General features: G+C 48.1%; 1 protein-coding gene and 1 long non-coding RNA gene across 2 annotated transcripts; one reads left to right on the top strand and one right to left on the bottom strand.

The window, feature by feature from the left end:
- The first annotated feature begins 5,922 nt into the window (after positions 1 to 5,922).
- LOC134756483 (uncharacterized) lies at positions 5,923 to 24,002 on the top strand. Its single transcript, XM_063693659.1, has 4 exons — positions 5,923 to 6,188; positions 18,135 to 18,332; positions 21,479 to 21,666; positions 21,819 to 24,002. Exons 1-4 carry the CDS (start codon positions 5,962 to 5,964, stop codon positions 22,046 to 22,048), a joined length of 843 nt encoding a protein of 280 aa, XP_063549729.1. The 5' UTR covers positions 5,923 to 5,961; the 3' UTR covers positions 22,049 to 24,002.
- LOC134756484 (uncharacterized) lies at positions 7,244 to 23,110 on the bottom strand. The gene is made up of 5 exons (XR_010129221.1): positions 22,744 to 23,110; positions 14,495 to 14,723; positions 8,876 to 9,066; positions 8,510 to 8,619; positions 7,244 to 8,231 (listed from the first exon to the last, which is right to left on the bottom strand). It is a non-coding gene; the product is annotated as an uncharacterized lncRNA (long non-coding RNA).
- Positions 24,003 to 24,562: the final 560 nt, after the last annotated feature.

The following is a 24,562-nucleotide window of genomic DNA, read 5'->3' as shown; positions in this document are numbered from 1 at the left end:
GTGAATGACCTCACCTGCCAAGGCCCAGGGTGCTCACCCAATCCCCGTCCCAACACACATCCCAGAGCGACTGGCCTTCGAGGCAGCACCCAGAACAGGCGGCTGAAGTAGACCCCCGGCACAGAACACTTCCCCGAGAGTGCCTGATGACCGGCGAGGCTGAGTCCATGCCGAGGACAGCTACGGGGGAAGGAGCCTTCCACAAACACCCAAATGAAGGCCTTCTGGGTGCCAGACCCCATCCCAGACACTGGGCACACAGGGATGAGCAAAGCAGTGGGTGTGTCTTGTTCCTGAGAAGACATGGGACCCTCTGTCATCAACATGTGTGAGTTCTTTTTTTTTTTTTTTTTGAGATGGAGCCTCGCTCTGTTGCCCAGGCTGGAGTGCAATGGCGTGATCTTGGCTCACCACAACCTCTGCCTACCAGGTTCAAGTGATTCTCCTGCCTCAGCCTCCCGAGTAGCTGGAAATACAGGCGTGTGCCACCATGCCTGGCTAATTTTTGTATTTTTAGTAGAGACAGGGTTTCACTATTTTGACCAGGCTGGTCTCGAACTCCTGACTTCGTGATCCACCCACCTCGGCCTCCCAAAGTGCTAGGATTATAGACATGAGCCACTGCGCCCGGCCAACACGTGTGATTTCTAAACCCCGCTGAGCCACTTCCTAGCCAGGTGACCTCAGGCAGTAACTGTACTTCTCTGAGTCCCAGTCCTGAGGGTGGGTGCAGAGCTGGTGTAGGGAGGGCTGCTAATCCACATCAAACTATAGTAACTCCTTTACCAGTTTATATCCTAGAGGACCTGAGGGAGATTTCTTCTGAAAAGGTAATTCTGCTTGTTTAAAAAGTTGAGGCCGGCACACCTGTAATCCCAGTGCTTTGGGAGGCTGAAGTGAGAGGATTGCTTGAGGCCAGGAGTTCGAGACCAGCCTGGGCAACATAGTAACATTCCGTCTCTCCAGGCGCGGTGGCTCACACCTGTAATCCCAGCACTTTGGGGGGCTGAGGCAAGTGGATCACTTGAGCTCAGCAGTTCGAGACCAGCCTGGCCAACATGGTGAAATCCTATCCCTACTAAAATACAAAAATTAGCCAGGCGTAGTAGCTGGTGCCTGTAATCCCAGCTACTCAGGAGGCTGAGGCAGGAGAATCACTTGAACCCAGGAGGCAGAGGTTGCAGTGAGCCGAGATCGTGCCACTGCATTCCAGCCTGGGTGACAGAGCAACGTCTGAAAAAAAAAAATTTCCATCTCTACAAAAAATATATATATGGCCGGGTGCGGTGGCTCATACCTGTAATCCCAGCACTTTGGGACACTGAGGCGGGTGGATCACAAAGTCAGGAGATCAAGACCATCCTGGCTAACACAGTGAAACCCCGTCTCTACTAAAAATACAAAAAATTAGCCAGGCATGGTGGCGTGCGCCTGTAGTCCCGGCTACTTGGGAGGCTGAGGCAGGAGGATGGCGTGAACCTGGGAGGCAGAGCTTGCAGTGAGCTGAGATCGCACCACTGCACTCCAGCCTGCGCGACAGAGCGAGACTCTGTCTCAAAAACAAAAAAAACCAAAAAAAAAAAAAAATATATATATATATATATATATGTATGTATGTATGGTGGTGGTGTGCGCCTGAGTCCAAGCTACTCAGGCAGCTGAGGCAGGAGGATTGCTTGAGCCCCAGAGATTGAGGCTGTAGTGAGCTATGATCACACCACTGCACTCCAGCCTGGGAGACAGAGTAAGACCCTTTCTCTAAATGAATGAATGAATGAAGTCTTCAACCGTCAACCAAATTCATATCCCTCCTACCTCCCCTGCATTCACATAAGTCTTTTAATCTTTTCTGTCTTGTTTCATTGACAGTGGCCCCTCCCAGATCATTCCTGGGCCATGATGTGCCTCCTTCTCCCTGAACCCTCACTGGATGCCTCCAGAGAGTTCCTCTTTCCCAACCCAGATTTGGATTTGGAATCCAGTTCTGTCTCAACCCCTTTTCAGACTTCCCCTTTCAACAAGTTCAAAGTCCTTTACAGTTTTTCCTGAGCATCTTTTTCTCACATATATTTTTAGAGAATATATTTCTAAATATATTTCGCACATATATTTTTAGAGAATAAACAGATGGGAAGGGTCTGAAGATACAAACTGAGTTGTGTATGGTAGCAGTCCCTGAACCTTGCATGGATGGCAAGGTGTGAGGAATGGCCCTATTCTTCGTAGGTTGTAAGCCTCTTTCTCTAGGGCCAAGGCAGCTAACAAGAAGTTTGAAGGCCTTATCCCCCGACTCCCCCCACACCCCCCCAGTTAAGGCCAGGCCTACTTGGCCTGTTACAAATATGGCTAGTCCTAGATCCTTGACCCAGCAATCCCATTACTGGGTATATAACCAAAGGAGTATAAATCATTCTACTCTAAAAACACATGCACACGTATGTTTATTGCAGCACTATTCACAATAGCAAAGACTTGGAACCAACCCAAATGCCCATCAATGATAGACTGGATAAAGAAAATGTGGCACATATACACCATGGAATACTATGCAGCCATAAAAAAGGATGAGTTCATGTCCTTTGCAGGGACATGGATGAATCTAGAAACCATCATCCTCAGCAAAGTAACACAGGAACAGAAAACCAAACACTGCATGTTCTCACTCATAAGTGGGGGTTGAACAATGAGAACACATGGACACAGGGAGGGGAACATCATACACCAGGGCCTGTCGGGGCAGGGATGGGGGGAAAGGGGAGGGAGAGCATTAGGACGAATACCTAACGCATGCGGGGCTTAAATGTGCAGCAAACCACCATGGCACATGTATACCTATGTAATAAACCTGCATGTTCAGCACATGTATCCCAGAACTTAAAGTAAAATTAAAAAATAAGAATAAAAATATATATAACAGGTCCCTTGTCCCACAGATCCAGGAGCCAGGAAGGATATTGGGATGGGGAGGGACAGTGGTATTCCTTTTAGCTGACATTCTTGGAGTCAGCCAACCAAATCTGGGCTAGCAGAGAGGATTCAGCTAATGTATCAATTTGTCCAGATTGGGGGTAACTGCCTGGGCACTCTGTTTAGAAGGACCCCAAGACTATGTTGTTGTCATTGTTCAGAGAGTGTTAATAACTGACTCATGGTGCCTGTCGTGGGCACAAGCTGGACGCATGGCAGAACTTGTGGGGTGTGTGTGTCTCCCATTCCTGGACCAAATGAAAAGAGGGGAGAGTTACAATTCCTTATGCTGGTCATAATTTTTCCTTTGAACAGAAGAATGAGAACAAATGATTTGACAACAGGCCAGCTGATTTGAATTTGAGAACTGTGCCCAAAAGTTGTTACATGTGTTCACTGCAGGTTTCTTTTGGGAATGGTCATTCTTCAAGCTGGTGGGGAATTCCAAAAGAAATTATACCTTAGTGGCTTTCAAACTATTCTTTTTTCTTTTCTTTTTTTTTTTTTTTTTGAGATGGAGTCTTGCTCTGTCGCCCAGGCTGGAGTGCAGTGGCACAATCTCGGCTCACTGCAAGCTCCATCTCCCGGGTTCACACCATTCTCCTGCCCCAGCCTCCCAAGTAGCTGGGACTACAGGCGCCCGCCACCACACCTGGCTAATTTTTTTGTATTTTTAGTACAGACAGGGTTTCACCGTGTTAGCCAGGATGGACTCTATCTCCTGACCTTGTGATCTGCCTGCCTCAGCCTCCCAAAGTGCTGGGATTACAAGTGTGAGCCACCACGCCCAGCCTCAAACTATTCCTTTACAGGCTTACAATGGTAGGCTTTTCTTTCAAAGAAATCTTACACAATGCATAAACAAATACAACAGATAAAGCTGAGCTGCTCTGGTTGAAATGGGGCCTGGGCATCAGGGTGCACTACCAGTGCACCTTGGGGCCTATTTGAAAGCTACTAGTCTATTCTACTCTCTGCTTTTACGGGGGCTATTTTTATTTTAGTTTATCTTAATTTTTGTATTTTTGAGACAGGGTCTGGTTCTATCGCCCAGGCTGGAGTGCAGTGGTGCCATCACGGCTCACTGCAGCCTTGACCTCCTGGGCTGAAGTGATCCTCCCACCTCAGCCTCCCGAGTATCTGGGATTACAGGCAAGCACCACCTCTCCTGGCTAATTTTTTGTATTTTTAATAGAGACAGGGTTTGGCCATGTGTCCCAGGTTGGTCTCCAACTCCTGGGCTCAAGGGATCCAATTGCCTTGGCCTCCCAAAGTGCTGGAATTACAAGTGTGAACCACCACACCTGGCCAAGGGGGGCTATTTCTAAATTTTTTTTGTAGAAATGCAGGACTTGAGATCCAAGAAAATATGACTGAAATTGCGTAAAGATCTTAGCAGCAGTGTTACCTTTACATACCTACACACCCCACCATGATTCTGAGCCGTATCCTCAAACTCGCTCATCCTCCCACTCCCAAGCCATGAATGACCCCTGCTGGCTTATTTATTTCTTTATTGTATTTTAAGATGTCTTCATCCAGGCAGTTCCCCCACCTTGCTGTGCACCCCTTGATAATCTTGTCACATTCCCCCTCCCTCTTCATGCTCACTGCTTAATGGGCATCCCATGCCCTGGTCATTCACCTGGGCTGCTCCTCGGTGCCACTGTGGCTCCTCCCACTTCCCCAGCACTTGGCCCCCTCCCCTTCTCTATAGGTCCACAGTGTACCTCCGATTCTTTGCTAGTTGGATGGGGAGGATGCAGTAGTAGCTCAGGGCTCTCTGCTGCAGTTCCTGGACAGCTTCTAGCTCTATGCCCAAAGCCCACTCCAACCTTCCCCATGTCCTTTTTCTGAGCTGTTCCGTGCCCTTTACACACACTCGCTGTGTGGATGCACCATCGTCTGCTTCTCTTGCCCCTCCCCTGTGCTCGTGTCCACTCCACGCCCTGAGATCCCTTCTGTCTGAATTTTCTCTTCCATTCCATCTAAGAGCTTTGTGCATTTTAGCTTCTTCCCAGGAGTCTCCTTGGATTGAGAGAAAAGAAAGTTATTTCTCCCTATCCCTCCACCCACTCATCCTTGCTTAGCACAAACCCACCAGCACCTCGTGCTGGGCATCCTGCCAGGCATAGTTTATTTTGTACTCGGGGGCTGAGCTCTGGTGTCTTCCTGATTTATTTTGTGGTCTGTGTGTCTGTCCTCTGCATCCATCCGCATAAGCATGGCTGTTTGAGGCTGCAGCCCCTTAGGCAGGCATTTAATAAAGCTGAGCATGACGAGAGAAATAAATGGCTGTGTTTTGCAGAGCACAGGAGGGCTGGTGTGCACCAGCCGGGCTGGGATGGTTGGGATAAGGAGGTGACTTGTATTTCAGGCTGCTCCTCCTTGATGGGAACTTCGGGCCTATGTGAGGGGAACTTCCCGGCTTCCACCCAAGCCTCCGCACCCTGGGTTGTGGTCAGCGATGCCAGCTTTCCTGACAGCCCTGTACTAACCTCCCCACCTACTACCTCCCCAAGAAACAGCAAGGGGCTGGCTGCGGTTCAGTGCCTGTCAACCAATTCAGTGGGAAGGAAACATTAAACACTCCAACACTGCTTATTGGAGCTGGGTAAACTCAGCACACCACAGTTTACTTTGCTGTCAGAAATCCCTTAGCTTACCACAGAGCAGAACCCCCAGAGGACCAGGACTCCCACTGTCCCCCCATTCCCCACCCGCCAGGAGAGAGCTTACCTCTCCCTCTTCCCAGCTGAGACCCTTCTGTGTCCCTTTCTGCACCTCTGCCCCGCCGCCCCCTCTAGCTCTCATGCCTTCATATTTCCCCTGCCTTACTCCTCCTTTCCACCCAGCTCTCATGCCTTCATATTTCCCCTGCCTTACTCCTCCTTTCCACCCAGCTCAGCCCTGTCCTTCCTAAACCCTCCTCCAGGCTTGGTGTCTTTCAGTAGCCAAATAAATTTCAGAGCACGGAGATGGGAGCCAGCACAGATGAGGTCCAGGCATTTTTTAAGGGGTAGAGTGAGATCAGGAGTCACCCTGTTTCTTCCCTCCCCCACCAGACTCCACACAGCCCTGGGCTGTGAATCACTGATTCAAAAGGGCCATGAAGTTAGGCAAAGGTGCAGAACTGGTATGGGGCTGGAGGAACATGCAGGTGGCATGAGGGCCATTTGGGTGACAGCAAGAGGAAGCAGCGCTGCTCACTCCTTCTCCAGGTAGGTACTTTGAGGGGTTATGAATTAGGAATGTGGGTGTCATATATTTGGGACCTAGCTTTGCATGAACTTGAACTCAAATGTTCTTCAACATAACAGCTACAACCTCCCTGGGGGCCGCCCCTGACCCCCACCTCTCCTAAGAAATTTGCAGCCTGGGCCAAGGTTTTCTCTTTGGCTCCGCTTGGAAGTGCAAACCTTGTGGATTTGAGATGAAACATATGCTGTTCTGGAATGTGGCTGTTAGCCAAGGGAATGCTCAGAGGCCCCTGCAAAATTTGTAGCCATCTGCCTGGGGTTGAGCTGGGGGGGTTGTGACAGAGCATTTGGGGCTGGGAAGGAGCCATGGAGGCTGAGGGTACCTTCCGTTAGGACCAGTGCCTCTCTTATCATTCAAGTGGATCTAAATGTGCTGTATTCCTCCCCTGGGGAGACCCAAACCAGACTCACCCTCAGATGCCGTGGGCCGAGTGACTGGCTCCAAAGGGAACAGGTGCCGATTAGAATGGCATTTTGCATATTCTTTGAATGTTATTCATTTCCTGCCAAAAGACACAAACTTTCCCTTCTCCCTGCCCCCGTCCCGGGAACCCACAGTGTTTTCCGTTCTTCCTCTCCAGCTCTGTTCCACTCATAGTCCCCGTTTCTCTGGGGATTTTGCTGACCTTTCTTCTGGAGCTTCTCTTGGCCTCCCAGGCCCTGATCATCAATATGGAAACCCCCCAGTAGATGCGTCTTCAGGCCCAGACTTCCCTCTTTGGCGTGGCCAGACAGCAAATGCTCAGACCCCTCCTCCCCGTCGAACAAGCTCAGAAATCAGTTGCCCGGGAAGGCCCTGCCTGGACTTTCTTGAATGGCTGCAGGTCTAGGCTGGAAAGCCCCTGAGGAGGACTTATCACAGGGACTGGGTGTGTTGTGGGAGAGAGGCAGCTGGCAGAGGCCCCACCAAATTATGGGTTAAAGAGCTCCATTTGAAAGCATTTCTGGGAAGTTGTCAAGTGGAGATGGGGGAGGCTTAGGGAAATCTTAGGGATTGAAAAGAACCCTGGAGATGATTTCATTCAACGCTGTTTATTATTGTTAATAATAATGGTTTTTAAATTCATTTTTAACTTCTGGAGAATCTAAGACCTAGAGGAAGAAGGTCAGTTCCCCGGGGTCATGGGGGTTAGCAGCCGAGCTGGATCACAAGCCAGGACTGCCAACTCCCAGTCCAGCGCTGCTTTCACAGGACACTGTCTCTGTAAGTGCTCTTAGGAGAATGTCACCATGTCCCCAGCATGCTGTGGAGGTGGCAGCTGCATCAGTGGACCTGCTGCTTCCCTGGCCTTTGAGCTCCAAGCCCAGCCTCTGCCGAGACAGTCACTGAGGACGGCTATTACCTGTCCCTCGGGTGAATCCCAGAACCACACAGGGGGTGCATCAGGCACACCTTGGGTGGAATACCAGCTTGGGTTGCTTCTCAGAGAAGTTGTTTCCCACTTTCAGCCCCTGCTACCTTATATGTGTTTCATACCACATGCTCTGCTCCTCAGCCGCGGCTAACTAGACCAGGAATAAGTACCCAAGGCCAGCCAATGTGTTGGCAATAAACAGCCATCCGGTTTTTCTCTCTTAAGAGTTTGAAATTAAAAAGCAGAAATTAAAAAGCAGACTCTGTTTGGTCATAGGGAGCTCAAGTAAATGTCATGATCAAGGAGGACTTACTTGTTAGGGCTATGTTATAAAACCATAGGCAAACCAAAGTCACGAAGAGAGAAAGGCTGAGCTAAGAGACCACAGCCCAGGAGGAGAGAGAATGACGAGGCCGGGTACTTTGTTTAATTAAAGTCTCATATCCCTCATAGTTATCTCTACATCCACTTTTCATATGCGTTCCTGTGAACTGAGTTCTGCCGCTTGTGACTAAAAGCACTTTGGCCAGATGTGATGAGGTTGGGAGCATCTTCGCAAAAAGGTCCCAGATGTGATGAGGTTGGGAGCATCTTCGCAAAAAGGTCCCAGATGTGATGAGGTTGGGAGCATCTTCGCATAAAGGTCCCCCTAAAAAGCCCAAGCAATAAAAGAGTGGACAATGGCTACTAATGGCCCAGGCACATCCCCACTCTATCAAGGCAGAGCTAGGGCTTTGCAGTGGAAAATTAGGGATTGGTGATAACCAGTGGGATGTAGAGGGGAGGAGAACTCAGCCACTGGTGGCTACTACTCCCTTCATCTTCCTTTAGGAAAATGCTCAAATGCTCTGGGGTAACCCTACCTTGAGAAGCCCTCTGCATCCTGTTTCACCTCCTTGAGAATGTGCAAATGAATGACACTCTTACCTTGAGGGGAAACCTCCAGTGTGTCCACTGCTATTGACCAGGACTATCCTCCTCTTCCCTGGAAATAACACTGTGTGTGTCTGTGTGTTGGGGGATGGCAGAGGTCGGGGCTGCGGGGAACAGAGATGATGGAGGCATGGTCAGCTGATTGCCAGGATGTGAATTTCAGGGGTTAAAGGCACTCCAGCTAACTTGGATCAACGATCCCAGGGCTGTTAAAGGAGACGACAGGCCCATGTGTGTACCCACACTGGCTCCAAGCAGAGAGGAACCAGTTCTACCTCAAGACTCCCAGGCACCCCCCCATCTGGAAGACAGAGCTCTATCTTGCTGCAAAGCTACATCTGCCCACCAGATGAGCAGTACCTGTAAAAACTTCCCACATCAAGCCTTGTGGGGCTAATGCCTCTTCCAGAGCCGCTGACAACAGGAAAATGATCCCAGCACTGCACTTCCCAAAGGACTCAGAGATTCTTGCCCTGGAGCCAGGAATGGGGAGTTTGATGTTGTGTTGTCCACAGACATTCCAGAAGGAAAGGGTTGCAGTAGGAGAAGGCCTGGATGAACAAGAGGAGGGACCAGGGAACAAAAGCAGATTCTCAAAGAGGTCAATATATATTGGCTAATTGCTTAATATTGGTAATCGTATTAATAACAAAAATCCCTACCATTTACTGAAGGCCTTTAGCATGCCAGGCCTCTTGCAGACATCACTCCAGTTCATTCTCACAGCCTTGCAGAATATGTATTACTTTCCCCATTCTACAGAAGAAGAAACTGCTACTCCCAGAGGGCATGCTTTCAAAGATCACAGGGCTGCCACCAAGCCTGCTGCTTCATGTCTGAGTGAAACGGAGCAATCTCCCAGATAACAGGAGACGGGTAGGTGGAAACATTTCTAAAACGGGGCTGAAGGAGAGCAAGTAAGCTCCAAACCTCGGTCCCAGCCCTTCTTGGAATTGGGTTAAAGAGAAAAGAAGAGCTAAGAGCGCAGCGTTCCTGAAAGCAGCATGGGTGTCTTTTTCAATAAACACGCCAAAGCTTGACTCTCTGAAAAGCGTGCCGTGCCTTTGAAAGCGGGCCCCTTGGAAAGCTGTGTTCTATCAGAGCTGCTATTGCTCAAAACATTTTCAGAGCCTCCTCTTGGGCAATGGCCTTCAGGGCTCACAGCACATTCCTTTGAAAATCTTCAGACCAGGCGCCGTGGCTCACGCCTGTAATCCCAGCACTTTGGGAGGCCAAGGCGGGTGGATAACCTAAGGTAGGGAGTTCAAGACCAGTCTGACCAACATGGAGAAACCCGTCTCTACTAGAAATACAAAATAGCCAGGCGTGGTGGCACATGCCTGTAATCCCAGCTACTAGGGAGGCTGAGGCAGGATAATCGCTTGAACCCAGGAAGTGGAGGTTGTAGTGGGCCGAGATTGTGCCATTGCACTCCAGCCTGGGCAACAAGAGTGAAACTCTGTCTCAAAAAAAAAAAAGAAAAAGAAAATCTTCAGTGTGGCTAATCTTCCTCTTCATCCTCTGGGGCAGATTTAATTTGGGGGCAGGTGCCAGGAGTCACTTCAGAGTTGAGTAAGCCAACTGGGGTGTCTTATTTGGGGTCCAAATGAAGTGCGACCCTAAGGCAGAAGAGTGCCTTGTGTGGTAGAAAACGCAGTGGAGCCCTTGGGGACAGGTTAAGAGATTAGCCCAGGAGCCCTGCCGCGAAAGAATGGCCTGCACCCTTGCAGGGGCTGCAGGGGAGGCCTTGAGTGAGATCTGAGGGCTCTTCATAGAGAGAGACACAGTCAACCCTAATCAGGGCATAAGTGAAAACACACGGTCCCATAAAGTGTCCTGGGAAAGATGCCACGTTAATAAAAGGGAAAAATGCAGAGGAATGGGTGAGGAGGGAGCCGTTAAGAAATTGCAAGTGCCTATAAACTCTGGCCTGCAGCCCCCACCCCCGCCCCCAATCATGGTTCCAACTTGTTTTTCATTAGGACTCAAGGAAAAAAATCTTAAAGAAACTAGCCCGTTTGTAGAGATAGCAGAGGACGGAGCTGGCCACCTGACTGGAGTCTTCCTCTGCTGAGCCTCTGTGTCCCCTGCCTGGCGGCTGCCCTTCCACAAGTCTCTGGTGTGACCGGCCTTGAGTTACGTTCCTCATTACATAGTATGTCTTACTAGAACTGCCGTCTGGCAGGCCAGGATGCTGGGTGCAAAAGAAGAGGGTTACAGTGGATCCGGGTGCAGCAAGGACCATTGTTTCTACTCTGGGGCATTTCTGAAACACTATTTAAGTAATAGGAGTCATTTTCTCCTTTATATCCCCAAATTGGCCTTGGGGACCAGCTAATATAGTGGCAGCTGGCCAAAGCCTTATCACATTTCCAGGCTCCAACCAAACAGGAAATGGGATTCAACTGTAGGCAGAGCGTTAGTTCTCAGGTGGGACTTCCTGATGGTCAATAATCAGAAAGCAAGCATCAGCAACAGTTCAGAGGGAGGGAGGAGACTTTGTCTGTACAGTGGAGGAACTCCCAGTTTACAGAGTAGGTTTGAGAGACACTACCATAAGCAAAAAAAAAAAAAAAAAGAGAGAGAGAGAGAAGGAATATGCCAAGGTCACTACATTGGCAAAAATTGTCAGGTAAGCATGGAATATTTAGAAATCTGGGGAAAGGCCAGGTGTGATGGCTCATGCCTGTAATTCCAGCACTTTGGGAGGCCGAGGCGAGTGGTCAGGAGTTCGAGACCAGTCTGGCCAACATAACCCTGTCTCTACTAAAAATACAAAACTTAGCGGGCATGGTGGCACACACCTCTAGTCTCAGCTGCTCAATTTGGAAGGCTGAGGCATGAGAATAGCTTGAACCCAGGAGGTGGAAGTTGCAATAAGCAGAGATCACATCATTGCCCTCCAGCCTGGATGACAAAGCGAGACTCTGTCTCAAAAGAAAAAAAAAAGAAATCTGGAAGAAAAACAAATGAGAATGCATAGCCTAGCTAGAGTCTCATGGTATCAGTTACAGCAGTTTTAGGGAGATGATAAGTAGTCTTATAGCAGAGATGTGATGCCAGAAAAGAACTGGAGTGTCTGTGGAAATGGGGAAGGACATAGGAACGTGGTGACAGCATTTGCCATGCTTCGTAATTGTGGGGGACAGCTGAGCGGGGGAGATAGGCAGGAGGATGTGTCTTGCTGAAGTGGGGAGTTCACACTGGTACAAGTAATACCAGTAGTTTGTACAAGTAGTTTGGCTGCAGAATGGAGAGTTGTTCTTAGATTTTTGTCCTGAAAGAAGTCACCTAGGAGGCTGCAGAGTTACCTTCCCAAAGATTGAGAACTGAGCTACACTCCTGTCCTTGTGCCTGGTTGACATGTCTGGGAGCAGTGTCTAACGGGCACTTGGTCCTTGGGGCCCCTTCCAGCTGAGGAGGTTTGACTCCTTGCTTTGAGATGATGGCGAAGCTCTTTCATCTTTCCTGCCCCCAACCCCAACTGCTGGGGGCTTGGGTCAGATGCAAAGCCGGACTGACTGTCTTCACTCAGGAATCTGTGCTGAGACCCAAGGAACAGGAAGCAGCTGAGATGCCTCCAGTTAATACTGCAACCCGAATACCCTCTGCAAGAAGGCTCAGCCGGGAGACCTGACAGAATCGGCATTGTTCAGCCAGACAGCCGGGAGCAGCTGCAGGGCCCCCTGGGTCTCCCTAGCACTGGGGATTGTGAATAACCTTCATCCTGGGCTCACAGACATCCTGAGGAGATCAGGGAAGTGCCAGCCTGTCTGGTACCGGGTTGGGCAATAATCATTGGTCAAAGAGGATCAAGGACAGAGGCCTTTGGGAGCTTACAATCCTACCCAAAAGAGGTCACAACGTGTTGTGGAAGGACAGATAAAAGAAGCCAGGAATGAAGGGACCTGTTCAGGCAGAGGTGGGGGACAGGGTCTTCCTATCATCACTGGAGCAGTTAGCTAAATGCTCACCCTTCTCAGCCCAAGCTCCGGATGGCATTCATAGTGCAAGAGTGAATTTGCCATTGTCTTGAAAAATTGTTCCTCCCCAAGAGGGAGCCCAACCAGGAATTACATCAAAGAATCATAGTTCTAGAGCTGGAAGTGACTCCAGTGATCACGCAATTTATCACCTTCACATTGCAAAAGTAAGGTAGAAAAGTGAGGTAACTGACTCAAAGTCACACCCCTCATTAGTGGCAGAGCCAGAGCTTAAAACCTGGATCTCCAGACTTGAAGGCCAGTGGTCAATCCATTGCTGATCTGCATAAAGCTACTTGACCCAGCCCTCCAGAGGCTGGCATGGGTGAAGACTAAGGAGGAAGGAGCAGGAATTGGACAATATAATGGGTATATGTAAGTACAAAGTGATCAACTTACAAACGAAATGCAAAGTTACAGGAAAATGAGCCTTACAGATTTGGGAGTAGTGGAAAGAAGACTGGACTATGTATGAGTCAATAGACCTTGGTTTAGGTTCCCCTTCTACCACTTGCTCACTACGTAACTGGGAAAATTCTGCTTACTATCTCTGAGCCACAATTTATTCCTCTGTTAAATGGGGCTAAAAATATTGTAGGATTCTTATGAGAAATAGCATGTGTAGAAGTACTTTGCATACAAGAATGTGTTAGGCAAACGTTAGCTGTTGTGGTAATTACTGGGATGATCCTAGGATAGGTTTCTGAGTTTGGAGGCTGGAATTGATTATGGCTGGGATACTCCTAGTTCTCTGAGTTTCCCAGTGGAAGAGGGAAATCTGAAAATTGACACGAGTTGCTACTTCATCTTAGCCAGCTTCGGATTCAACAACGGGAGCTGAATTAAGCAGGGAAAGATCTAAGCCTGAATGCAAGCTCAGCCACACAATGGGGAGCCTTACCATGAGGGGTCCCAGGCTCCAGTTTCTGCCCTGAGAATCCTGGCCTTCCCTGGGAGGGTGCCTCTTGCGGAAGAAATGAAGCCTGATACCTCTCAACCTGAACAGGATCCCTTGGAGCTGTCAGGAGTGGGAGGCATGGAGTCAGGAGAACAGGACAGGAAAGAGGGCTGCCAGTGTGAGGCCCACATTCTTTAGCCAAAGCCACTTGAATGTGAAGGGACAGTGGGACCCACAGCATCCTCCCTCGCAGGCCTGGTGGCACCACCCTTGACTTTTGATACCAGGCTTGGGTGGAAAGGTGTGTCTCAGGCATTAAACTAGAGAGCGCAGCCTGGGATACCTGGAAGGGGAAGAGTTTGGAGAAGGTCTGTTGTGATCCAGCTCAATGCAGCAGCTTGTCCTAGGTAAGAGCCCTGCTGTGCAGGCTGAGGTCATTGCTGGCACGAGCTCCCCACTCACTGCAGATGCCTGCAGGTCTGTTTTAATATCTGCAGCAACCACATTCCTGAGCAGGGTGGGTAAGAGCCTTTCTGGACAAGACTGCTTTCCACCAAAAACTATTCCAGTTCACCAGAGGCAGATATTTGAGAGAGAGCTGGATTTTTTATTTTTTAAGGAGGAAAATAAAAATTCAGAGAGAATGAGTAAATGCAGGAACCAAGAGGAGAGCAAGGTCCTGAGGACTGGGGAAGGGAGGAGGGACCTAGGGTCGTGAGGGAGAGAAGACAGAAGATACAGGCAGTGGGTGCTGGGAAAGAGCTCTCTCTTTGGATCTAGCCTGTCTAGGCCTTTCTTAGGTCCTGATGAGTTTACCTGTTACCATCACCATTCATTCATTCATACACTCAACTGACACTTGACTTCCACTCCATATGCCAAATGCTGGGCTAGGAAGACAGAGAGGTTGTATTAGCTATCTATTTCTGTGTCACAAATCCATAATACATCATGGTTTAAAACAACACACTTTTATTATCTCACAGTTTCTGTGGGCCAAGAGCCAGGGCACAACTTAGCCAGGTCCTTTCTTTAGAATCTCTCACAAGGCTGTAACCAAAATTTTGGCCAGGGTTGGCATTTCGTCTGAAGGCTCACCTGGGGAAGGATCCACATCCAAGTTCACGTGTTTGTTGGCAGAATTCAGTCCCTTGATGGTTGTTGGACTGAGGGCCTCGGTTTCTAGCTTGCTGCTGGCCAGAGGATGCTCTCAAATCCTTGCCACGTAGGTCTTGCCAACATGGCAGCTTGCTTCATGGAGATATGCAAGCTGAGAAGGCTGGAGAGAGGGTCAGCCAGCAGAACGGAAGTCACAGTCTTTTGAAACCTGAGGAAGGAAGTGACATCCCATTGCCTTTGCCATATTCTGTGGATTAGAAGCAAGTCCCAGGTTCCACCCACACTCCAGGGGAGGGCTTTACACAAGGTGTGGAGGCTGGGAGACAGAGACCATCAGGGACCATGTTAGAGGCTACTTGCCCCCAAGTCAAAGTTGTTTTTGGCCTTCAGGTAACTCAGAGACAGCAATAATGACAATTATAATAGTAGTAGCAGTACAATAGTAATAATAATGGCAAAAGCAATGCATTGAATACTTAGAGTATGCAGGGGCTGTACTAGCTTGTCATATATATATATAAAATATATATATTTGCTTATCTAAATAGAGGGGTATCACACACACACACACACACACACACACACACACACACATATACACCTGTATATACATATTTGCTTTTAGTTCCCTTTTTTTTTTTTTTGAGATGGAATCTCGCTCTGTTGCCCAGGCTGGTATGCAGTGGTTCAAGTGATTCTCCTGCTTCGGCCTCCCGAGTGGCTGGGATTACAGGCACCCGCCATCATGCCCGGCTAAGTTTTTGTATTTTTAGTAGAGATGGGGTTTCACCATAGTGGTCAGGTTAGTCTTGAATGCCTGACCTCAAGTGATCCACCCACCTCGGCTTCCCAAAGTGCTGGGATAACAGGTGTGAGCCACCGCGCCTAGCCTGCTTTTAATTCCTAAGTAGGTATCATTATTATCCTCTTTTTAGGCGAGGGAACAGGGTATCAGAGAGAGCACGACAGTGAGAGATCTAGGAGTTTTTAACTCCGATTTATCAGACTTCAAAGGCTTTGCTCTTACTCTCTTCATGTACATGCCTCCCAGATGAATGGCAGTCTAACCCGAAAAGTGCTGTAATGGTCCCTCTGTTTAGGGGTACGGTGGAAGACTTCTCAGAGGCAGTGACATGGAGGGAGCCCCCTGTAATAACAGCAGCAGGACCCGAGAGGGAGTTCAGGGAAAGGAAAGGAAAGCGACACAATCCTTTGCTCTTGAGGAGCCCTTGAGGCTCAAGTGAGGGCCAGACCCAAGGAGAAGCCTCAGGGCACTTGCTGGGAGCAGCGGCAAGTGCAAGCGAACAGCTGTTGGAGAGCTCCTAGGAGAATGTAAGCCAGTGGCTGTTTAGATTAGTTTTCTAATTGGCCGAGTGTTAGCAAAGCCTCTTGTGTATACAGTGGGAATAGTTAATCTTGTCTATTTGTATATCCACTCATGTTCTGTCACTCCCTGATCTTCTCAGCTATCTGCCTCTTACTGTGGGTTTTAAGGCAAGAGAGGGTTTAAGTCCATGGGACTCTTTCTATGCAGCCCCTAGAACCCGTGGACAGCAGGAGGAGAGCCACACAGTAGAAGAAGGTTCAAGTGCTTCCCCCACTCCATGCTGCCCTTGTCCCCACAGGCCTGCCTGGCCATACAGCCCCACTTGTCCCCAGGTGGCCTCCCTTCCTGCAGTGCTCATTTCCCCAGCACACCACTCCAGTCACTAGAACACATACATTTGCACAAAGCAACCTTCCATATGTCACCTTGCAGCTTCATGACAAACCTGGAAGTCAGGCTTTATTATTCTAAGTGAGAAACCAGGAGAGAGGTTAAGCGACTTGCCCAGTGTCACTCACACAGCTGGTGTGTGGCTGAGCCAAGGTCAAAGCTGGGTCTTGTGCTCCTTCATTCTCTCGCAAGGGCTTCTGGTCTGGCCCACCCACCCCACACACCATGTTCACATGTTCATCATGCGATTCCTTGCTCAGGAAGCCGTAAAGCCTCCTCCACTGACTGCTGCCGCAGCCACAGGCTTCTGCCTCCCTTCCAGGGCCCTTGAGTATTTGCTTCCCTTTCCTTGCCATGAACCCATCTCCCGTCTACAGTGGGTTCCATCCTAAGAAGGCCAGGTTCCCAGACTCCCTGAGACATCCCAGGTTTCTCAGTTCCCTCTCTGATTAGACTGTTGCTAGCTTTATTTTTATTTATTTTTTGTTTCGTTTTGTTTTTAAGATGGAGTCTTGCTCTGTCACCCAGGCTGGAGTGCAGTGGTGCAATCTCTGCTCACTGCAACCTCTGCCTCCCAGGTTCAGGGGATTCTCCTGCCCCAGCCTCTCGAGTAGCTGGGATTACAGGTGCCCACCACCATGCCAGGCTAATTTTTGTATTTTTAATAGAGACAGGGTTTTGCCATGTTGGCCAGGCTGGTCTCGAACTCCTGACCTCAGATGATCCACCTGCCTCGGCCTCCCAAAGTGCTGGGATTACAGGCGTAAGCCACTGTGCACTGTGCCCATCCTGTTGATAGCTTTAGATTGGGGACCAAGATATAAACATCTCCCATCACACGCCAAGCCCAGGCACATGGAAAACATGTGTGGCTTATTGGTAATGAAGAGAGAGAAAGATGAAGATAAGGTAAGGAGGACTTTGAGGGATATGAAGGTCTTCTTTCAGATACAGAGTCCTCTCCTCTGACTGAGGGACCTCCTGCCTAAGACATTATTCCCTTGCCTCCCCACATGTCTATCTTCAGACTCCAGGTGTCTGTTAATGATTTTCTTCCCTTCGTGACCTGAGTGTGGTCAAAACATCTCTTTGTAGATGTTCCAGCCTCAGCCGGTCAGACATGCACTTAAACGTACAAATTTTTGGAGACGTGGTGAGTGGAACAGGTGTGGTCATAGGTTACAAATGGGACATAATGGCAAGAAAAATGTCCACTGTTCAATAGCATTCAACACACAAGACTGATGCTACCAGATTTGTTTTGGGGAATACCATTCAGAGAATTTAAAGAGATGACTATACAAATGGGATAAAAGGTAGTTAGAGAGGTATGACTTCCCCAATCTCTTACAGATCTTGTAAATAGCCATAACACTATTGATTACACACTTTCTGTGTGCCACTGTAGTAAATGCTCTATAAAAATTATCCCATATTTAGTCTTGAAAACAGTTCTATAAGATAGCGTAATATTATCCCTGTTGGAAACTGTGGTTCATAGAGATTAAGTAGATTGTTTAAGACTACACGTATAGTGTAAAAGTCAGGATTAGAACCCAGAATGCCTGACCCTAGAACCCTTGTCCTTAATCTCTGATACCAAACAGACGGCCTCCATGTTTCCCTGTTTCTTTGCTGAGAGAGATTCATTAAAAATGCCTTTTGCTCCTCTCTGGCTGAGACTTGCAGTAAGAGGGAGAGAGAAGAGAGAAGCCCCACATCGGGGCTCCTCCCACTTTTTAAATAGGGAGATGGGGTCTGGGTTCCTTCTTACCTAGCATAGCCCTCTGCCTTAAAACTTCGCAAAAGTGGGCAGCTGGTAGAGTTGCATTTTTTAAATGCTCCAGGCTGTGTCTTCTTATCTCAGAGAGGCTTGATTTACTTTCTTCTATCTTATCCCAGTCCAGGGCCCCATGATGGATTTCACCTTGGACATTTGCCTTTGGAACGGTTGCTCCTTGCCAAGAGCACTCCCCCAGAGACAGATGGAGAAGGAGACAGCTCCGTGGTTCCCGTTCTGGGACTGGCCTTTTGCCTCCTGCCTCCCACAGCTCAGGTGGAGAGAGGAGGGCCCTGCCCTTACCGACTGGAGAGCATCAGGTAGGACTGCTGCTTAGCAAGAATAAAACTGAATTTCTGCAGATTTGGCCTGGGCCTGCTCTCACTTGAGATGTGTCAGGGGAACAGGAGAAGAGACAATAATAGTATAGTGGTATCGACGTAGTGTTAATACTTTCCTCTTTGTTATGACTATTCGTATGTCTTTTCAAATTTAATCTTCACAGTAACTAACTGAAACAGCTTTTGTGTTCCCTTCTCACAGATCAAGAAACTGAGGGTCAGTGAGGCTAGGATGACACGGATGTGGAGGAAGGGCTGGCTTTCCAGCCTGTCTTCTGACATTAAATCTGTGTGTCTTTTATGATGCATCAAGGAGGAACGCATCTCCCCCATGGCTTCCTCTCACTTTTGTTTCTTCAAAAGAGATAGAGTGTGGCTCAGATTAGGGCAGCTCATCCTTTTCCAGTGGTGGATGCCAAGGGAGAGAGTTTAGCCTGAAGGAAGGATTGTCGTGCTGAGCCAAGATCAGGGTCTACACCAGGCAGACTTGAAGTGGGAAGTCACACTTACAAGGGAGAGGGTGGCCAGCCAGCCCCCTTTGCTGTGCTTGGAAGAGAATAGCAGTGCAACAGTCTCTCCACAAAGCACTGGGATATGGTTTGACTGTGTCTCCACCCAAATCTCATCTTGAATTGTAGCTCTTATAATTCCCACATGTCATGGGAGGATCCTGGTGGGAGGTAATTGAATCATAAGGACAGATCTTTCCTGTGCTGTTCTCATGATAGTGAATAAATCTCGTAAGATCTGATGGTTTTATAAAGCAGAGTTCCCCTACACAAGCTCTCTTGCCTGCCACCATGTGAGACGTGACTTTGCTCATCATTTGCCTTCCTCCATGATTGCGAGGCCTCCCCAGCCATATGGAAGTGTGAGTCAATTAAACTACTTTCTTTTATAAATTACCCAGTCTCAGGTATGTCTTTATTAGCAGTGTGAGAACAGACTAATACACATTTAAATCTTCGGTAATCATGACGCTCTGGGTAACACACAGTCACATAAGACTAGAATTCAAGAGAAAGGAAAGAAAGTAGCATTTTTGAGGTCTCCTGTGCACTAGGCATGAACTAGGGAGTTCATATATTTTGTTTGATTTTCATAACAGCCTTATAAGATGGGCTTTACTATCCTCATTTCAGAAGAGGCTGAGGCCCAGAAAGATTAGATAATTTGCCTGTGGTCTCATTGCTAGTAAATTGTGGAGGTATAATTCAAATCCCAGTTATCTGTCCCTGCATCTGTTAGTAAACTAGAAGCTGGTCTTTCACATGTCTCCTGGAGAGTAGGGAGGTCTCTCTTCCAGAACCCAGGACAGTGCCTCACAGACCGTAGCTTAACCTGGTAACTTCTACTTCCTAACCCATCCCGCACACATCCTGAAGATGTAGTGGGGCAATAGGTAGAGTTAGCAGAAGGAGTTCAGGTTGTTAGTCAGAAAGAACCCCAGAGTTCCCCTCTGGCTTCATGTTAATCTTTTTTTTTTTTTTTTTGAGTTGGAGTCTTGCTCTGTTGCCCAGGCTGGAGTGCAATGGTGCAATCTCGGCTCACTGCAACCTCTGCCTCCCGAGTTCAAGTGATTCTCCTGCCTCAGCCTCCTGAGTAGCTGGGATTACAGGTATGCACCACCATGCCCGGCTAATTTTTGTATTGTTAGTAGAGATGGGGTTTCACCATGTTGGCCAGGCTGGTCTTGAACTCCTGACCTCAGGTATCTGGCCACCTTGGCCTCCCAAAGTGCTGGGATTACAAGTGTGAGCCACTGCTCCTGGCCATCAGTGTTTAAAGACAGGCACTGTGCCTTTTTCACCTTTGAGTTCCTGGTGGCTGACAAATAGCAGGGGCTCAAGAAAGGTAAGCTACTGACTTTAACTGAGGAGACCTTTTTTTTTTTGAGATGGAGTCTCGCTCTTTCACCCAGGCCAGAGTGCAGTGAGGCGATCTCAGCTCACTGCAAGCTCCGCCTCCCGGGTTCACACCATTCTCCTGCCTCAGCCTCCCGAGTATCTGGGACTACAGGCGCCAGCCACCACACCCAGCTAATTTTTTGTATTTTTAGTAGAGACGGTATTTCACTGTGTTAGCCAGGATGGTCTCGATCTCTGAGAAGACCTTAAGGTTAAGATATGAGAACTTCAAAATCACAGAAGCTATAGTTGCAGATTGGCCAAAAGCATATAAATTCACTGGACACAACCCAGTGAAAAATAATGAGGAAAGGGGAATTGGGCAATTGGATGGAAGGCCTGGAAGTAGCTGCTACAGAATGTGCATCTGCAGGGATTCAGGAGACCCGGGTTCTAGTCCCAGCTCTGCCACTCACCAGCTGGGGGATCTTGGGCAAGTTGCTTCCTCCCTGTGAACCTCAGTTCATTTATTTGTAAAGTGAAGGATGGGGGCCGTATTCTAAGATCCTTTCGATTCCCACATTCTGGGAGTTTTGAATCATTACTCACCTAAACACCTTCCCAGATTCCTGGGGAAAAGATAAAGAAGGCTGTTTCTTTTTAAAAGCTTATTTTTAAAAAAATTGACAAGTAAAACTTGTGCCTATTTATGGCATATAACATCATGTTTTGATATATGTATACAGGCCAGCATGGTTAATTCAAACTATTGAACATATGTATTATTTCACATCCTTATTTAATGGTGGTTAAGAACATGTAAAATCTACTCTCTGAGCAATTTTAAAATATAAGATATATTGTTTTGAACTGTAGTTGCCCTGATGTACAATAGGTCTCCTGAACATATTCCTCCTGTCTAACTGAAGTTTTGTGTTCTTTGATCAATATCTCCTCAATCCTCCAACCCAACAGCCTCTGGGATCCACCATTTTACTCTGTTTCTATGAGTTGGACTTTCTTACATTCCACATATAAGTGACATCACGCAGTCTTTATCTTTCTATGCCTGGCTTATTTCACTTAACGTAATGCCCTCCAGGTTCATCTGAGAAGGTTGTCTCTAGAAACAGAAAAGAGTTTCACCTCCAACCAGGGTGACAGGAGCAGTCCTACCTGAGAGCCAGAGATGGACTTGATGGCATGAGCCAGATCTTTTCAAGTCTGGGGGTGTTGCTGGTTTGAAAGTGGACATGGTACCCCATTTCTAAACCTCAGGCTCTCTGGACAATGCAGCTCAGCCTTCAGCTCCACCAGAGAGGCAGCAGTGTGTGAAGACAGCTCGTTCTGCGGGAGGAGGAAGAGCAGAGAAACCACCACCCTATGGGTCGTTCTCGGATCCCTCGTGTGCTGGCTGTCTCCCACCCAGGCTCAGTTTGCACTGCTAATCTGTTACGTCTTTCTTGGTAATTTAGCACTTTCAGACAGTTATGGTTAGATTCTGTTTATTTTTCTAAACCTCACAAAAAAAAAACCCATAATACAGCAAGGGAGAGTGGGAGGGGGAGTTTTTCTAGAAATATAAACTCAAGATTCAAATGCTCTTCCCCATCTGCAGGGCAGCTGTTGTGGAGCCTGGTCCATTCTGAGCACTCCAGTGTTCCATTTCAAGGATCTCTTCCTGGCTCCCATCCCACCAGAGAATGTGGCCTTGGGATCAAGGCGTGGAGAGCTGCCAGCTACTGCCACCTGACACAAAGCCTCATCACCCTTGCGTATCTCTCTCCCCTCTCCGTCCTCGGCATGGGGTCACATTGTGGGTCATTATTTCCTTTCACCAAGGTATGAGCAGAGGGAGAGAGGGCTGGAAAAAGAGACCTCTCCCTTTGCTAACTGATGAGGAAGAAGCATGGGGTCTAAGTGGGCCTGCCCCTTGCCTAATTTTTGCCCAATTTTTTGGCCTCTGGAGTCCCTGGTAGACTTCTTAACTTCTTGCGCACAAGGTTACCATGTGTCTAATTGCTCAGCTCCAGTTAGAGTGGTGGAGGGAAACTGGTATCAATGAATGAATGAATGAATGGATGGATGGTTTAATGACAGCTTGGAGAACCAACTGGGGTTTGAGCAAGAAACAGGAAGAGAAAGCCAACATCTTTTAGCTCACCAAATACTTTCATGCCCCTTGGGAAGAAGAAAAATGGATATGGGAAATGCAGAGCATGGAAGAGCTTAAATTGAGCATAAAGGACATAAAACTAGATAAGTAAGATCAGAAATAAAAGATGAGTCATCATCGAATCCAAACCTTTACATTTTCAGCAGAGGGTGCCAAAACCTCAAGGGGATAGTGACTTCCTTAAAATTACAGAACCAGAGTGAAGACTGGGGTCTTTTGACTCTTTTTTTTTTTTCTGTCCCTGACAAAATGCTGCTCTTTTTCTTCTCCATACTTTTATATTTGCAAACTCATTTATTCCAGAAAATTAGCTGCCTTCTAACCTGGGGTTCCTCTTTTTTGATCTAAAGAAGTTATCCAAACTTACCTTGAGCTTACTGTCCTTGAAGCCATTTTGGCCTTTGTTTTGTGGCCTCAAGGCTGCCCTCACTTAGAAAGGATGAGTGACGGTAGCAGAAGCCAGCCAAGCAGGGCCAGTTTCTCCCAAGACTGGCCCCATGAAAGGTTTGGCTTGGGTTCTCACCAGGGTCCACAAGTCTTGCCTCCTAGAAGTTTGGTCCAGTGGTCTGCAGTCCTGGGAATTTATGCCGTCTCAAACAGAGGTTTTCAGACCTTGCCTGATGATCCAGGGACTGGAACTGAACACACGTTGTACCCCTTTATAGCAACTTGGGTGTCCCAAACAGGACCCATCACTTCCAAGTCCCAGGCTAGGATTTTCTAACCAAGTATGTAGTTAGAGGAAAATCTAATCCACATGTATCTGACTCACTGATCTTTAAATCATCCTAGAGTTTGATTCTGGGAATGGTTTGATGTGTACTCTGCTTTTTTTCAACTTTTGGATTGGTGCACTGGCCAAGACATAATAAATAGCAACCCTGAGAGACAGAAGGAAGCTTCAAGTAGAGGCATGACCTGCAGGCTCTTCCCTTCGTCCCAGCTGGAGACAGGCGCCCAGCAGGAGTAGAGAGTAGGCCAGAAGCCCAGAAATGTGCCTTAGGTTAACCTCACCCTCAGCCTCCTCTTCTGCTTGTATTTCTGGGATGCAGAGCCCGACTAGGGAAAAATCACTCAGCCTAAAAGATGGTAACACCACAGATTTATGGCATCTGATCTTTGTTGCACCCTCCAGGGTACAAACTAATCCCAGCTTGTGATTCCTACTGTCATCTAAGGTCATTCCAGGCCTTTTCCACTCTTCTGGAGATCTTGAGCACTTTTTTTCAACAATTTCTTATTTTGAAAAGAAAAAGGAGTCCATCAGGAAAGAATTTCCTCCATTGCCTGTGACGCTCTACAAACCTCCATACCTCAGCCACCCTCCTTTTCCATGAGGGCTCCCTGTCAGGGCTGGTTCCTCAGATCTTCCCCCAGTAATCCTCCTTCATGAAAACCTCAGAGTCTCAGAGTCTGTTTCCGCTGATGTGAGCTAAGAATGTTTCAGGAAGAGGGACATGTCATCGGGATCCCATTTCTTCCTGTGTCCTCCCGGACCTTGCTCTAAGATCCTCTCTTTCGTCCTGAGATTTTTCTGAATCTTTAAGCTCCACCTCTCCTTAGCAATACACTCATTCAAGTATTTCCCGTACTAAAAAACAAAATGAAACCTTCCTTCCACCTGAAGTCTCTATGACCCCTCATGTCTTCTCTTTTAGTCAAGCCTCTCGTAAGTGTCCCCTGTTTTTTCTCCCTTCATGTCACATTGACTCCACAACGCATTGTAGCCTGGCATGCACTGTCATCACAGAAATGCCCTCCGTGGGTCAGGCACGGTGGCTCACGCCTGTCATCCCAGCACTTTGGGAGGCCGAGTTGGGCGGATCACCTGATGTCAGGAGTTCAAGACCAGCCTGGCCAACAGAGTGAAAACACATCTCTACAAAAATATAAAAATTAGCTGGGCATGACGGCAGGTGCCTGTAATCCCAGCTACTCGGGAGGCTGAGGTGGAAGAATCACTTGAACCTGGGAGGCGGAGGTTGCAGTGAGCTGAGATTGCGCCATTGCACTCCAGCCTGGGTGACAGAGTGAGACTCCATCTCAAAAAAAAAAAAAAAAAAAAAGAAAGAAAGAAATGCCCTCTGTGAAGTCATCAGGGACCACCTGTAGTCACATTTCAGTCTTTTCCTTACTGGACTTGTCAGCAGTGTTTGACATCATTGACTTTCCCCGCAGTCCTGACA

The sequence above is a fragment of the Gorilla gorilla genome, chromosome 9, assembly GCF_029281585.2.
Source record: "Gorilla gorilla gorilla isolate KB3781 chromosome 9, NHGRI_mGorGor1-v2.1_pri, whole genome shotgun sequence".
In the NCBI taxonomy this organism is placed as follows: domain Eukaryota; kingdom Metazoa; phylum Chordata; class Mammalia; order Primates; family Hominidae; genus Gorilla; species Gorilla gorilla.
This window is presented reverse-complemented; position numbering and strand designations above follow the sequence as displayed.

Excerpts from the sequence above, each read along its gene's own strand:
- LOC134756483 (XM_063693659.1), top strand. The coding sequence starts at position 5,962 with ATGAGGTCCAGGCATTTTTTAAGGGGTAGAGTGAGATCAGGAGTCACC. Across the intron at positions 6,189-18,134 it reads GCTGCTCACTCCTTCTCCAG|TCCAGGGCCCCATGATGGAT; the intron begins GTAGGTACTTTG and ends ATCTTATCCCAG. Across the intron at positions 21,667-21,818 it reads AATCTGTTACGTCTTTCTTG|GGCAGCTGTTGTGGAGCCTG; the intron begins GTAATTTAGCAC and ends CCCCATCTGCAG.